The sequence below is a fragment of the Martes martes genome (assembly GCF_963455335.1).
Source record: "Martes martes genome assembly, chromosome: 7".
In the NCBI taxonomy this organism is placed as follows: domain Eukaryota; kingdom Metazoa; phylum Chordata; class Mammalia; order Carnivora; family Mustelidae; genus Martes; species Martes martes.
Window position 1 is genome coordinate 142,630,778 of NC_137894.1, and position 16,948 is coordinate 142,647,725.

General features: G+C 43.5%; 1 protein-coding gene across 8 annotated transcripts in view; it reads left to right on the forward strand.

The window, feature by feature from the left end:
* The first annotated feature begins 327 nt into the window (after positions 1-327).
* MARK3 (microtubule affinity regulating kinase 3) overlaps positions 328-16,948 on the forward strand; it is a 120,515-nt gene continuing 103,894 nt past the window's right edge. For 6 of the 8 annotated variants that reach the window (XM_080807530.1, XM_080807532.1, XM_080807531.1 and 3 more), the window contains exon 1: positions 328-555. In XM_080807530.1, the coding sequence (XP_080663656.1) occupies positions 505-555 (51 nt within the window). In that variant the 5' untranslated portion in view covers positions 328-504. The remainder of the gene's footprint in view (positions 556-16,948) is intronic. The other 2 variants (XM_080807536.1, XM_080807537.1) reach the window with 1 other exon arrangement.

Sequence of the window (16,948 nt, forward strand, 5' to 3'; positions counted from 1 at the left end):
GCGCAGGCGCCGCTTCCGCAGCCCCCTCCATGGTCGGCGCCCGCAGCCCGCGGCGGCCTGTCTTGCACTTCACCTTGTCCACATCCTTCTCGTCCTCGTCTTCAGGGGCAGCCGGCGGCGCTGTGTGGAGGCCCCGGCGCTGAAATCCGCGGTGCGACGGGCGAGGGCGGACGAGGAGGCGAAGGGGTCCGGGCCCGCGGGGCGCCCTGAGGCGCGGGGACGCCGGCGGGCCGACCCGCAGCCCGCCGCCGCCGGCCCGGCCCCGCCACCGCCGCCCGCGGGGCTCCTCGGCGCGGCCGCCGGGGCCGGGGGGAGCATGAGCCCCGGGACCCGCAGAGGGACGGCCCGGGCCCGGCCCGGGATCTAGACGGCCGTGGGGGAGGGGAGCCGCCCTCCGCGGCGCCGCTCCGGAACCGCAGGGCCCTCGAGGACGCGGTCGCCGGCCCCCCAAGGCCGCGCTGTTTTGTTTCACCGTCGCATTGTGCAGAAGCGAAGTGAAGTACAATGTCCACTCGGACCCCGCTGCCCACGGTGAATGAGAGAGACACTGAGAACGTAAGTGGCCGGGGCGTTCTCGGGGTCCGCCGGGGCCGGGCGTCCGCCGCCGCCCGCGGGAGGCGGGGGGCAGCCCGGCCGGATCGCTTTCCGGAGGCGGCCGCTCTGCCGCGCGGGGCGTGCGGGCCGGGCCGCGCCTCGGTGTTCGCGCCGGAGTCTGGTTTGCTGGAAAGCCCACGAGCTGCGGCCTGGCCGGGCGGTGACCTGAGGTCCCGGGGAGCCGCGGCGGCGGGGGGGTGGGGGGGAGGCGAGTGTGGGTCGCGTCCCTGCGGGTGTAGTGCTTGCTCCAAGCAGACCCCCGTGTAGGCCGGGCGCAGCCCCGCAGCTGTCAGGCTGGAGACGCTTCGTGGTGCCGACGAGGAGTAACTGACCGGGGCGAGGGGACTGTCCTTCGTGCCCGGTGTGTGAAGGTCTGGGACTAAGTTTAGTGACAGTCACTACGGCTGATGGCCACTGAGGAACCTCCGAGGGGCCTCGGGAGGAAGTGCAGAGCTGTTCGGAAGAGAAGTTTGCGGAGGGAGTAGAGACCGCGTCCAGGAGCAGTTTCCTTCCCGTGCAAGGCGCTCCGAAGGGCCGGGGTGCGGGGAAGCAGGTTGCCTGAGCCTTGGGCCCCTTCTAGCGCTCCCATCCTATGATTCTGTAAAAGGGACCTTTGGTTTTGTTCTCGGAGACCTTTTAAAACGGCCGGGAACAGCATTTTTAGGGAACGACAACTTGGGGAAATTCCTGAGGACAGATGTTGACCCTGCCCAAGTGCGTTCCGAGCTCGTCTCGCCCCGGGTCCAGAACTCTTAAGTCTCGCTGGGGGACATCTTCTGCAAAACATCCCGCACGTAGCTCGTGAAGACACCTCACGGGCCGCTCGTGATCCGTGTTATGAGCTGCTTCCTGGCAAGAAAATGCCGTCACTTAGGAAGAGCTTTCTTGCCCTGCCTGTTTCCACGCTTCCGCCAATGTCCCGAGACTTTGTGGCCTCCTGGCATCAAGTGCCTTCATTTTAATCTTCAAAATGCCACTTGTTTGCTGGATAATTCTCCGGGGATTTAATCTGTTCCTGTAAACTTTGGTCTAAAGCATTCCTGTAGTGTATTAAGGTAGAGTATTTGATGCTCGTTAGCCTGGTAAGTGAGTAGACCAGTGGCATGTGTTCCTTCACCTGAGATGGATTAGAAGGTTCCATAAAGAGTGAATAATACAAAATCATAGGCTAGGGCGCCTGGGTGGCTCAGTGGGTTAAGCCTCTGCCTTCGGCTCAGGTCATGATCTCCAGGTCCTGGGATCAAGCCCTTGCATTGAGCCCCACAAAGCCCCACATCGGGCTCTCTGCTCAGCAGGGAGCCTGCTTCTCCTCTGCCTCCGTCTGCCTCTCTGCCTACTTGTGATCCCTATCTGTCAAATAAATAGATAAAATCTAAAAAAAAAAAAAAAAATCATAGACTAGGTGAGTCAGTGAGTTCATTCATTTTCTTTTTTCTTTTTTCAACCCATATTTATTTATTTTTTCATGAGAAAGAGAGAGGCAGAATCGGAGGGGTAAGCAGACTCCCTGTGGAGCAGGAAGCCCAGTGTGGGACTCTATCTTACAACCCTGGGATCATGACCTCTTTTTGTCTATTGTAATTAAAATAATCTTTTTGTGTTTGTCTCCTAAACTTTTCTGCTATACACAGGGACCACTATTTTGTCATTTTTTTTTTTAAAAGGTCTTATTCTGCTGACTAGTTACTGGAATGCATGTATAGATGAGGAGGCATTGGCATTAAGGGTATATGTTTCTTTTAGAGAACCTTACAAGAGGTAAAGCAGTTCTTCCAGCTTCATAGTATATTACTTGGGCTAAGTTTTATTGCTCCTCTTCACTCATTCAAATATTAGTTTTTAGTTATTTGGTTTATTACTACTGTGAAAGCCCTTTTGATTGTATATAATACCAAGATTTCTGTATCTGTGATTTAAAAACAATGACGAGGGGCGCCTGGGTGGCTCAGTGGGTTAAGCCTCTGCCTTCGGCTCAGGTCATGATCCCAGGGTCCTGGGATCGAGCCCAGCATCGGGCTCTCTGCTTGGTGGGGAACCTGCTTCCCCCTCTCTCTGTGCCTTCCTCTCTGCCTACTTGTGGTCTCTGTCAAATAAATAAACGAATAAATAAATCTTAAAAAAAAATAAAAATGATGATATCAACATAAATTTCAGTCAAATTCACCCATATATTTAATTTAGTTAATACTCCTAGTTATTGCATGTTATCAGTGATAGGTCTGAAATAGAAACTGACAGGAGTATAACATTCTCCCACCTCTTCAGAATCCCAAGTGGGAGCAAAACACAAAGGCTCAAATAAACTAAACATGTATAAAGAAGCAACACAAAATCTGTACAGAACTTATCAAACAACACCCAAAAACCAAAAAATCCAGTCAAGAATTGGGCAGAAGACATGAACAGACATTTCCCCAATGAAGACATCCAAGGACAGATGCTCAATGGACTGAGCCACCCTGGCCCACAGGGAATTCATTTTCTTATAGACCCTTGGAAGAACCTCTTTCTGACTTAACCATTTTCCTATTCCTTGACTTGCAGAGTGGAGTAAGCAAAAAAGTGAGTTGGTTAGCTTTGATCATTAACTTTCACCCAGAAAAGCAAAATCTTACATTGACCCAAGAGCAGGCGCTCCATACTTTCTAAATGAACTGAAGCCAAAAACGGATTTGTAATAATGAAGGATTTACACTAAATGAGTCTTGTTACTTTGATCTCTGGTGTGTTGTTAGAAACTACTAAACTTTATTCCTTAAAAACAACGTAGGGGGCGTCTGGGTGGCTCAGTGGGTTAAAGCCTCTGCCTTCAGCTCAGGTCATGATCCCGGGGTCCTGGGATCAAGCCCCGCATCGGGCTCTCTGCTCAGCGGGGAGCCTGCTTCCCTTCCTCTCTCTCTGCCTGCCTCTCTGTCTACTTGTTATGTCTGTCTGTCAAATAAATAAATAAAATCTTAAAAAAAAAAAAAAAAAGGTAGGACAGGTGCCCGGATGACTCAGTCAGTTAAATGCCTGCCTTTTGCCCAGTTCCTGATCCCAGGGTCCTGGGATCGAGCCCTACATTGGGCTCCCTGATAGGTGGGGATCCTGCTTCTCCCTCTCCCTTTCCCTCTGCCCTCCCCACCCCTCGCTCAAGTCTGCGCGCTTGCTCTCTCTTTCTCACAGAAAAAAGTGTAGGGTATGGAGTGTGCCTTTATTCTTGTGGAATGTATTTAATTAAACTTTTTACAGTGTTACAGTCAGATTTTTTTAAAAGATTATTTATTTGTTTATTTGACAGAGAAATCACAAATAGGCAGAAGTAGGCAGAGAGGCAGAGAGAGAGGGAGAAGCAGGCTCCCCGCTGAGCAGAGAACCCGATGCGGGGCTTGATCCCAGGACCCTGGGATCATGACCCGAGCCGAAGGCAGAGGCCCAACCCACTGAGCCACCCAGGCGCCCCACAGTCAGAGATTTGTAGCACATCATTGCCTTAATTCACCATGCCCTGTTTCATTTTTAAATTTGTATTAGAATGTTCTGGGAGTAGTTGTGTGTCTTTGACAGTGTGGTGCCCTTGTGTCAGTGTTACAGTCTGGCATATGCCATGTTATTTACCTGCCATTACTGAACTACTAAGTATTAGACTTCCCGCCAGTTGGTAAGGATACAAGAATGAATGGGAGCTCTCAGTTTTTGGAGCAGCTCTATTGTTAAAGTCAGGTCTATTGAGATAGAACTCTTCTTAAGTGTAAGGCTTGATGAGTTGTGACAAATGTATAGATATGTAACCACCATCGTAGTCAAGATATAGAACATTTTCATTGCCCAGAAAGGTGCTTACCTTGTTGTCCTTTACAGTCAGTCCCCTCTCTATTCCCCCACCTCTTCACAACCTCTGATTTCTTATGTGTCTCTGTAGTTTTATCTCTTCTAGAATGTTACATAAATTGAATCTATATTCGTGTTTGTGTGTGTATTAGTAGTTCATTCCATTTTACTGCTGAGTAGTAGTTCATTGTTTGTATATACAGTTTTTTTAAAAATAGAAGTTCTAGGGGGCGCCTGGGTGGGCAGTGGGTTAAGCCTCTGCCTTCAGCTCAGGTCATGATCTCAGGGTCCTGGGATCGAGCCCCACATCGCTCTCTCTCTCTGCCTGCCTCTTTGCCTACTTGTGGTTTCTCTCTCTGTCAAATAAATAAATAAAATCCTTAATAAATAAATGAGTAAATAAATAAAGAAAAGTTTTAGGTTTCATTTCCAGTTACCATAAGGTGTTGTATTAGTTTCAGATGTACAATATAGTGATTCAGCACTTCCATACATTATCCAGTTAACGTAGAACAATTTTTAATCCATCCACCATTGATGGACGTTTTGGCTGTTATGATTAGAAGCTCTTTGTCTTTCCATTTATTAACGACACTCTATTTTGCTTATCCTGGGAATCTTACTTATTTATTAATTTTTTGGGTAGGTCCATGCTAGGCCTCCCAGTGTCGGACTTGAACTCACAACTCTGAGATCAAGAGTGAGACACTTAACTGACTGGACCACCCAGACACCCCTCCTGGGACTCCTATCTAGATTTTGAATAATTGGGTATAACTGTGATAGGAATGTTGCTTATAGATCAAGAGTCATGGGGCGCCTGGGTGGCTCAGTGGGTTAAAGCCTCAGCCTTCAGCTCAGGTCATGATCCCGGGGTCCTGGGATCGAGCCCCAAATCGGGCTCTCTGCTCGGTGGGGGGCCTGCTTCTCCCCCCCCCCCCCGCCTGCCTCTTTCTGTCTACTTGTGATCTCTGTCAAGTAAATAAACAAAATCTTTAAAAAGAATCATAAGGGGCAGGTAATGTGCAAGAATATTGTCTTCATCTCAATACACTACTGGGTTTTCTTTTGTTTGATTTACAGATGTGAATATACAGTTTTAGCTGCTGGGTATGTAAAAGATAATACTGTTTGGGGTGCCTAGGTGAGTGGCCGACTCTTGATTTCACTTCAGTGTCTGACTCTTGGTTTTGGCTCAGGTCATGATCTCAGAGTCATGAGATCGAGCCCTGTGTTGGGCTCTGCACTCAGTGGGGAGTCTGCTTGAGATTCTTTCCCTTCCTCTCTCTCCCTCGCCCTTCGCTCTTTAACCCCACCTTGCATTCTCTCTCAAATAAATAAATGAATAAAATCCTTTTAAATAAGAGATAACACTGTTACCAAATCATTTTAAAACTCAAAATCAAATAATCTGACCTAATGGAAATGCTGAGACTCAAGAAGTGACAGGAGCTGCTTGTGACAAAACTATTTAGTAGCAGTGCTTCTGCTAGACTTCAGATCTCTGGTTCAGTGCCCTCTGCTTTTTTTGTGTACCAAGCTGTTCCTCAAAAGCTTACGTACTGGGTTGCCTGGGTTACTCAGTCGGTTAAGTGTCTGCCCTCAGCTCAGTTCATGATCCCAGTCCGACGTTCACCTTCCTACTCAGAGGGGAGTCTGCTTCTCCCTCCGCCCCTCCCCATTGTTTGTGCTCTGTCTCAAAAAAATAATCTAAAAAAAAAAAGCTTTATTGTGTATTTACCCTAAAGATACAAATGTAGTGATCCAGAGGGGCACGTGTACCCGAATGTTTATAGTAGCAATGTCCACAATAGCCAAACTATGGAAATAGCCTAGGTGTCCATCAACAGATGAATGGATAAAGAAGATGTGGTATATATACACAATGGAATACTATGCAGCCATCAAAAGAAATGAAATCTTGCCATTTGCAATGACACGGATGGAACTAGAGGGTATTATGCTGAGCAAAATAAGTCAGTCAGAAAAAGACAATGTGGGGGCTAGGGAAGGAATAAATGAAACAAGATGGGATTGGGAGGGAGACAAACCATAAGAGACTCCTAATCTCACAAAACAAACTGAAGTTTGCTGGGGGGTGGGGGGGGTCAGGATAGGGTGGTTGGGTTATGGACATTGGGGAGGGTATGTGCTATGGTGAGTGCTATGAAATGTGTGAGCCTGATTGATGTATAACATACATTATATGTTAAAAATAATTTTAAGGGGTGCCTGGTTGCCTCAGTGGGTTAAGCCTCTGCCTTCGGCTCAGGTCATGATCCCAGGGTCCTGGGATCGAGCCGTGTGTCGGGCTCTCTGCTCGGTGGGGAGCCTGCTTCCCCCTCTCTCTCTGCCTGCCTCTGTACCTACTTGTGATCTCTATCTCTCTCTGTCAAATAAATAAATAAAATCTTAAAAAAATTTTTTTTAATTTAAAAATCTCTCTCAAAAAAAAAAAAAAGCTATGTACTAATTACTCAACAGATGTAGACAGATGTAGTTGTCCCCAAACACAGTGTATAATTAAAATAAGACTTAAAAATTTTGTTACGGAAAATTTCAAATAAGCAGGGAGAATTTAGTGAGGTTTTTTTTTTTAAAGATTTATTTATTTGACAGAGAGAGATCGCAAGTAGGCAGAGAGGCAGGCAGAGAGAGGGGTGGGGGAAGCAGCCTCCCTGCTGAGCAGAGAGCCCGATGTGGAACTTGATCGCAGGACCCTGAGATCATGACCTGAGCCAAAGGCAGAGGCTTTAACACACTGAGCCACCCAGGCGCCCCAGAATTTAGTGAGTTTTTATCAGTGGTTTTCAACCAGGAACGATTTTGCCCCCCACTGGACTTTTGATGGTGTCTAGAGACATTTTTAAAATTTTATTTATTTATTTGACAGAGAGAGATCACAAGTAGGCAGAGAGGCAGGCAGAGAGAGAGGAGGAAGCAGGCTCCCCGCTGAGCAGAGAGCCCGATGTGGGGCTCGATCCCAGGACCCCAAGATCATGACCTGAGCTGAAAGCAGAGGCTTTCACCCACTGAGCCACCCAGGCGCTCTTCTAGAGACATTTTTGATTGTCACTACTGAAGAGAGTTTACTGACTAGGAATGCTGCTAAACATTTTATAACACACAGGACAGGACCCCTTCCTCCTCTAACAACAACAACAACAACAAAATATCTGGCCAAAAATGTCAACAGTGCCAGGGTTGAAAAACCCTGGTATATAGTTAGCTGTCCATGTACTCAACAGCTCAGTGGCCAGTCTTATTTCATTTGGTTTCTCCCCAAGAAACAAATTCAGTACATCATATCACTTCATCTCTAAAGCTTTTAGAAGAGATAAAACTGCTATTTTTGTAAAAATTGTAATTATAATCCCTTTATATAATTTCTTCATATCAAATATCCAGTCAGCCTTCAAATTTCTTCAGTTGTTTACTTTTTTAATTTTTTTTTTACTTTTTTAATTTTTAAAAAAGATTTTATTTATTTGAGAGAGAGAACACGCACAGTGCATGTGAGAGAGAGAGAGAGAGAGCGCGCGCGCGCGCGCGCAAGTAGGGACAGAGGCAGAGGGAGAGGGAGAAGCAGGCTCCTGCTGAGTAGGGAGCCAGACAAGGGGCTCAGATCCCAGGATCCTGGGATCATGACCGAAGGTGACCCAGGTGCCCCAGTTATATACTTTTTAAACACTTTGTTCAAACTGGAATCTCTTGGGTCCATATCTTACGGTTAACTAACATGTGAAATTAGATAAATTTTGAAGGCAACAGAAAAGTTTATGTTTTAGTTTATGTAGTTTATGTTCTGCAGTTGACTTTTATAGAGCCAGGGTCAAATTCTGTTTGGACACTGGTAAAATTAGAAATGTAGTTTTCACCTAAATTTTAAAACATATCACACTTTGGGGGCGCCTGGGTGGTTCAGTGGGTGAAAGCCTCTGCCTTCAGCTCAGGTCATGATCCCAGGGTCCTGGGATCGAGCCCTGCATCGGGCTCTCTGCTCAGCAGGGAGCCTGCTTCCCGCGCGCCCCCGCTGCCTGCCTCTCTGCCTATTTGTGATCTTGGTCTGTCAAATAAATAAATAAAATCTTTAAAAAAAAAAATCACACTTTGTAAGTCTGGATTATTTGCCAAAGTACCAGAGGCCCCAGGGCTTTGCCAATTATTTAACGGTTCCTTGTGTGTGTGCAGCGCGTACTTACTATTAATGCAGACAAGCCATCAGAGTTTGTCTCCTTAGTGTTCTTGTTTAGTCAGCTATAGGTTATATGACACTGTTATTAACCTGTTCCAGTTTGAGTGCCTACTTTGTGTATGATACTGTGCTTGGTGCCTTAGAGGATATACCTAGGAACCATATTACACCTGCTCTTTAGGACTCCTCAGTCCCTGTAGAAAAAAGCACCCTGAGCTCTGTGAAACTAGTCTAATAAACTCTCAAACTGGAGCAAGCACCAGTATCACCTGGTGGCCTTGTTAAAGCTCTGCTTATTGGGCCCTACTCCCACACTCTGATTCTACAGTTAGCATTTCTTTTCTTTTCTTTCTTTCTTTCTTTCTTTTTTTAAGATTTTATGTATTTATTTGACAGAGAGAGCAAGAGAGCACAAGCAGGCAGAGCAGCAGAGGGAGAGGGAGAAGCAGGACCTCCACTGAGCAGGGAGCCCGATGCAGGGCTGGATCCCAGGACCCTGGGATCACAACCTGAGACGAAGGCAGTCGCTTAACCAACTGAGCAACCCAGGTGCCCAAGTTCCATGAGTTTTTAAAGTTGGTTCTTTGTAAGAAAGTGTGGTTATCGAGTATAAAAATAGTTACTATTTGTTGATCACATACTTTACATCAGGCAACAGTACTAAGTATATAGTATTTCATTTAAAATATATAGTATGATTTCATTTAATCTGCCTTTTAACTTCCAAACACAACTATCTATTGACTAAAGCTGTCTGGGCCTTTTTTAAAAAGTTGATCTCTCTCTCTTTTTAAGATTTTATTTATTTGTTTGCCAGAGTGGGTGGGGGGAGCATGGGCACACAAGTAGAAGGAGTGGCAGACAGAGGGAAAAGCAGACTCCTTGCTGAGCAAGGAGCCTGACGTGGGACTTGATCCTGGAACCTGGGATCATGACCTGAGCTGAGGGCAGACGCTTAACCGACTGAGCCATCCAAGTGTCCCAAAAGTTGATTTCTGAGAATAAATATTTTTTTACATCAAAGTGTTTTGAGAAAACATCTTAGAGACTTAAATTTGAGGGTTATTTTGTTTGTTCTGTCTGTAAATTAGGTGAAAGTGGAAATTGGCAGTGTGCAGACTATAGGTCACTTTGATTATATAGTACATGATTATTTACATTGTAATTACTTGTAAGAGATTTATATACAGTTTAATACCAGTTAGTGTTACCTGTTATCTTTAATTTCAAAGAAGGTTGTTCTGGATTCTAAGTAAGATACAGCCAGATTTTATCCCTGGGATTTCTTTTCAACCTGGAAGTAAGTCAGGGATTGCAGCCCTTTCTGATCACCATGGGGAGGACTAAAGCAGAGAACCCTTGTCTCAATGTATGTGGGGGGCCGATGGCCATGTGGAGGGGGCTGAGGGAAGGGGGGAAAAAAAACTATTATCCCACTTCCATTTTATTTTTATGTATTTCTAAATATTTTTTTTAAATTTATTTATTTGTTAGAGAGAGAGAGCGAGCGAGCACAGGCAGGCAGAGGCAGAGGGAGAAGCAGGCTCCCCGCCGAGCAAGGAGCCTGATGCGGGACTCGATCCCAGGACGCTGGGATCACGACCCGAGCCGAATGCAGCCGCTCAACCAACTGAACCACCCAGGCGTCCCTGTATTTCTAAATATTTTTTAAAAGATTTTATTATTTATTTGAGATAGAGTGTGTGCAAGGGTGAGGGGAGGAGCAGAGGGAGAGGGACAAGCAGATACTGTGCTGAGAGTGGAACTTGATGCCGAGCTCTATCCCATGACCCTGAGATCATGACCCGAGCCCAAACCACGAGTCAGACACTCCAGGCACCCCAATACTTTTGTTTTCTTTCTTTTTTTTTAAAGTAAACTCTACCCCAACATGGGGCTTGAACTCACATACAACCCTGGGATTAAGGGTTGAATGCTCTACCGGCTGAGCCAGCCAGATACCCCATCTCCCCTCCACTTTAAACTATCAAATTAAACCTGAAGGAGAGAACAGATCTCTTCCCTGTGACTATCCCAGCTTTAGTCTTATTTTACACAAGAATTTAAAGAATGTGCTTGGAGTTGGTCTGCAAGTAGTAATAAGGAGTTTGTGCTGATCCGTATACACCTGCTTGTACAATAATTGGGATGGCGAAAATTGGCACTGGGAGCAAGGAATTTTTTTTTTTTAGTCTCATTTTATCTTCAACGTAGAGTTTTTCAGCACTGCATTCTAGCCACCTGAGTTGTTCAGCCATGGTTAGTCTTACGTAATCTTATGTGGACTAGGTGAGGCATTTTGTAAGTGGGTTACACAGAATCTTGGTGTTGAAATTTGAACAGAGTAGGAGGTGTTTTGGTTGTATTTGTTGCTAATAGTTAGGCAGTTGCATTTGGGTGGATGCTCACTATTGGGGAGTTTGTATTATGGACATTTCACATGAAAATGTATATTGGTAGAATTTAGTATAAATTTTGAATAAACTGAACCTAAAGTTTTATTCTAGAATTTTAGATAACCCCATTCTTTATGCAGTAAGTACCTTTATGACTTCATCGAGTACAATAGCAGATTCTAGCTTGAGAATCCTGGAGAGGAGTCCACTTAGAACCATTCCCTAACTCAGCCTTCTGCTCTGAGAATTGCCAATCTTTATCCAGAAGAATAATTTAAACCAGGGCAATCAACTTTTGTTGTTGAAGGCATTTGAGGTGTTTTGATTGCATTCTGTTCATATACTGTCTTTCCTTTTCTTCACTCCCTTGCTAGCCCTTGCCTATTCCTAGGCCCTCCTTGGTACCCATAGGCATGAATTAGCTCTATTAGTGGAATGGACTAAAGGAGCTTGTTTTCTTCTCTCAAAAGAAGGTTGACATCTAGACGTTACAGATATTTAATGATAAAGAACCTTCCACATACCATGGTAATGTATTCCAGGTTTTTTGGTTTTTGTTTTCATTTCTATTAACTTAGTTCAAGTGTTTTGTTTTAAGATTTTATATGTTTATTTGAGAGAGTAAGAGCACGAACAAGGGGGTCGGGGCAGACGGACAAGCAAACTCCCCTCTGAGCAGGGAGCTCGAAACAAGGCTAGATCCCAGGACCCTGAGATCATGACCTGAGCCGAAGGATGCTAAACTGAGCCACCAAGCCGCCCCAGTTCAGGTTCTTAATATTTATTTCCTGCTTATTGTATAGTGGTTCTTAATAGTACTGTGGAACAGCTGTGGAACTCCACAACTTAGTAGTGTAAAACAACGACCATTTTATTACCCTCACAGGTTGTGTGTAAGGAATTCGGACAGGGATGGCGTATCTCTGTTTTTCGATGTGCGACTTGAGTTCTGAGGATCTCAAAAGGCTAGGGGTATTTGGACAGCTGAACTGAGAGATCCACATCCTAGATTGCTTCTTCACTAACGTATCTGGCACCTTGGTGGAAAGCTGGGCTCAGCTGGGACTCTTGACAAGAGTGTCTGCAAGGGCTACTCCATCATAGAGGCTGCAGTATGATCAGACTTCCGAGGTTGTTCAGCATTTCAGAAAAGACAGAAGTTGCCTATCTTTTATGACCTAGCCTCAGAGGACACATAGTATGACTTTTGTCATTTTTTCTTGGTTAAATCTGTCACAACCACCCAGATTCAACAGAGGGGACATAGCCTTTAACCTTGTAATGGGAAGTGTGTCAAAGACATTGGCTTCATGTTTTCAAATCACTATAATAGTAACTCTTCGGGTTTGTAATCTGATTTACCATTTTATTGTGTGACCTTGGACAAGTTATTTAACTTCTTTGTTGCCCCAGTTACCTCGTCTATAGAATGTGATTGGTAATACTGATGACCTCACAGGGCTGTTATAAGAATAAAGCCTTCTGTGCTCTGGCCTCCCTTCCCTCTTTATTCTCATATCCTACCTCTCTGAACCCACTACACCCATAGACCCAAGAGTCTAATTGCTGTTCTGGGAACACACCAGGAACACTTCATTTTGAGATCTTGGCATTCCCTTCTCTTTCTTCCAGATATCCTCATGACTGACTTTTTCGCCTCCTCTTTGTACATACCACCTCAGTGGTTTAATCACCTGTGGCTCTCCCAGTCTCCCGGACCCTGATCTAGTTTTTCTTTTCTCCATTGCAGTTGTTACTTCCTACATCCCATATTATTTACATGTTTCTTATGTAGTTTGTGTTTTGTCAGTTTCCTCTAGTATAAGGAAAGCCCCACAGGGACGGGAGTATTTGTTTTGTTTACTGACATAACAAATACCTAGAACATGCTTGCCATTTGTTAGAGGCGATCAACAAAATATTGGTTGAATTAGTGATTAAATGAGACAATATGGCTAAAGCATTTGAAACAGTGCCTGTTACATAGTAAGTAACAGTTAAATGTTAACCATTGTTAATGTTGATGGTTACTGGTCTTCTCATCTCTGTCCCTGTGTCCTTAACCTCTCCCCTCTGTAGTTATTCTACTGAGAGCATCTCCTCTCTGCCTTCTAAAAACCTAAGACAGCTTTCTTAAAGGGAGGCTCGATGATAGTGTCTGGGCTTGGAAATGGAGAGAAAGATGGTAGTGTAAGACTAGTTGAGGGAGTGATTATGAAGACATGCTTGAGGTAGAGTGGACAAGATGTGGAGCAAAAATAAGGAACAACAGCAAAGCATACAAGAAGTTGGGGTGTGGAATTGCATATCTGGAATAGAAACGAGCCTTCAAATACAAGTAACTCAGGCGGTTAAGCATCTCCCTTCCACTCAGGTCATGATCCCAGAGTCCTGGGATAGAGTCCCGCATCCGGCTCCCTGCTCAACGGGGAGTTTGCTTCTCTGCCCCTCCCGTGGCTCATGCGCTTTCTCTCTCTCTTTCTCACTCTCTCTCTAAGTAAATAAATAAAATCTTTTAAAAAATATATATGTAACTTAATCATGACCAAGTTAATTCACTATCTGTGCCTTAAAAATATTTCACTTTTTTTATGTTGAGACACAATTGACATATAAAACATATTAGTTTATTAGTATCAGGTGTACAGTGTAATGATTGAATATTTGTATTGATTGTGAAGTGATCACCACAGTAAGTATAGTTAATGAATGATTAACATCCATCACCATGCATAGTTAGAATTTTTTTCTTGTGATGACAATTTTAAGATCTACTCTCTTAGCAACTTGCAAACATACAATACAATATTATCTAAAATCACCATATTGCACATTTACATGTGTAGTTTGTTTGTTTTTTTAATCACAAGGGAATAACACCATCTACTCGGGGTTGTTGTGATTGAAGAAAATAACACCGATAATGTGCTTGGCCCAGTCCACACCACCTCATGGGCATTCTTTGGATGTTAATTCCCTCTTAAGACAGTTTCTGTAGTGTTATTCTAAATAACTGGATAATCTAAAGTCTTTGGTTTAGTATTCAAAGCTCTTGATATGCCTTTCTAGCTTTATTTCTAACTGCTCAACTGTATAACCTTAACACCCAGCCAGACAATTCTGCTTGGCTATTTGTTTACCCAGAGATCTCACACCTGGTGGTTGCCAGGTCCTGTGTTCTGAGACTGCAGAGGGACATCACAGTCTAGTTCTTTAGTGTAGGGATTAACTAAGCTAAGGGTTGGGGATAGAAAGGGGAACAAAGCAGAAAGGACTGCCTAGTCATGAGCATAGAGATAAGTTGCCAGCTACCACGATGTTGAGGAACTAAAGCCTTTTTTTCCCCTTCCCCTCCAGTGTCAGTGCCACATGAAATGACAGAGTTGTGGGAGATGCAAATCGTTAGACGTTCAGGTTGGGTGGGTTATTTCCCCAACCCCCAGGTTTTCTTAACTTTTCCTTGTGCTAGTACCTGGCTTGAAATAACCTTCATCTTCCGTTAGAACTCTACTATTTATCTTTCAAAGACTATTGCTTCACCTTTTCTTGCATTTCACTCAAATGTGATCATATCCTCTGAGTGCTAAGCACTGCATTATCCTACACAGTAGCTGTCAGCCACATGCGACTACTGAGCACTTGAAATGTGGCTGGTATGAATTAAGGTGTTATATGAGTATAAAATATATATACCAAATTCCAAAGGCAGTATGAAAAAAAAAGAATGTACAGTCTTAATCTTTTTATATTGTGTGTTGAAATATTTGGAAATACGTTGGGATAAATAAAAAATACCAAAATTAATTTAACCAGTTGCTGTGTTCTTTTAATGTTTCTACTAGAAAAGTGAAAAATATGTAGCTCATGTTCTGTGTACCCAATGGCACTTAGAATACCTACTCTCAGATTTGCTTAATGGGGTAGGGATTGCCTCTTGTTTTAGTTACTGTGCTCCAGGTTAGCTCTTCAGCTGGGTTAGGAGTGCCTTGAAAGGTTTGGCACCATGCTTTATTTCATCACTTTGTAGTGCCTGGCACTTAGTAGTTGCTTAGCCTGTAGTTAACTGGTCAAAAACTACTGAGTGAAAGTTTTCTTTAGCCACAATTTATTTTGCCTTACAATCCTTCTGAGTAAATTATTTTTCAGTCCATTTCATTATTATGATAATTTACCTGTTTTGCCAGTAATAGTAGTTTATTCAAAGTGAAGCCAATTTCACTGAGTTTATGGATATGAGCAGTAATAGTTCACCATTTCTGTTTTTCATATTCTTAGAAACTTCTTATAAATTCAGCTGCAGAAAGTCACATTATCTTTGGTCAGTGTAAGCTCCGTCTCTTGTTTTATTTACTTTTCTTAATTCCCATATATCATTTCCCATATCCCTCCAAGAGTGACTGTTCTTTGTTTAATACATTGTAATTTGTGTATATGTAAGTGCCCTTACAAAGTATACATTGGCCCTTCATGTAAATACTGCATATGTCTCATCCATGCATCTGATCTTTTCTGACCACTGGCTAGCACTCTGTGGTGTGCATCTGTCTACCATACTGGACATACCTGCTCTCCAGGGTTAGACATTGCACCTCCTGCAGCCACAAAAATGCTATAGTGAACATCTTCATGTGTGTCTGTTATAGAGCTGTGCGGGAATTTCGTGGGATATATAGCTAGAAGTGGACTTGCTCTGTCACAGAAAATATAGATAGGGCCAGAAGTTGCCCTTCTGGATGGCTTCATCAGTCCACACTCCTATGAGTAGTGCAGAGTGTCCCTGGTTCCTGGCATCATTTAGCATTATCCAGTTTTAATTTTTTGTAAGCCTGTTACATGTAATGAGATATCTCATTGTTAACTTGTATTTCTGTATGATTTTTATTAGCTGCATATATTCCTTGGCTTTTGGAGTGTTCTATAATTGCTCTTTCTCCTCTGTCCATTTTTCTCTTGGGTTGTTGTCTTTTCTTATTGATTCTTAGGTATTCCTTGATTTTCTAGATGTTACTCTGATATAGGTTTTATTTTATTTATTTTTTAGGGCTTTTTTTTTTTTTAAGATATTTGAGAGAGAGAGAGACAGAGCGAGCATGAATAGGGGCAGGGGCAGAGCTAGAGGTAGAAGCAGACTCCCCATTGAGCAGGGAAGCCTGACATGGTGTCCAAACCCAGGACCCTGAGATCATGACCTGAGCCAAAGGCAGATGCCTAACCCACTAAGCCACCCAGTCACCTTCTGTCATCTTTCTGTAATACCCTTCATTGAACAAATCCTTAATTTTGGTGTTACCAACATAAACTTTTGCCTTGTTTTTGTGCTTTTGATTTGAAGCTATACTTAAATACCCGGATCACAAGGATATTCTCTTTTATTTCATTTCTTAACCTTTTATCGTTTTACCTTTCATGTGTATATTTTTAATCCCTCTAGACCAAGCGTGCCTTTGCATATGGTCTCAGGTAGGGATCTAGTTTTATTTTTCTTCATAGGCTTATGTGTGAACAGGTTTTCCCACTGGCTTATAGGTCCCCTTTCCTTGTATTTTATATTCCCACATACTTACATCTTACAGTTTTGTATTGTGGTGCAAAGGGCTGTTTGTCCATTGTGCCCATCCCCACAGGTTTTCTGTTCTTTTTCATGACTGTGGCTTTGTAGTCTATCATGTGAGACCATATAGTATTTGTCTTTGACTTATTTCACTATCTGTTTATATATCTTCTCTATTGAACTTTTTATTTTGAAATAATTGTAGACTTAGATAAAAATTACCAAAGTCGTATAGAGTTCATGTATGCTTTTCACCCAGCTTCACCTAATGTTAACACCTACATAACCATGATTCAGTTGTGAAAGCCAGAAAATTGATATTGGTTTGACAGTGTTAATGATGATGATTATAGAATTTAATTTGAATTTTCACTAGTTTTTCTTCAGGGTTCTTTTTCTTTT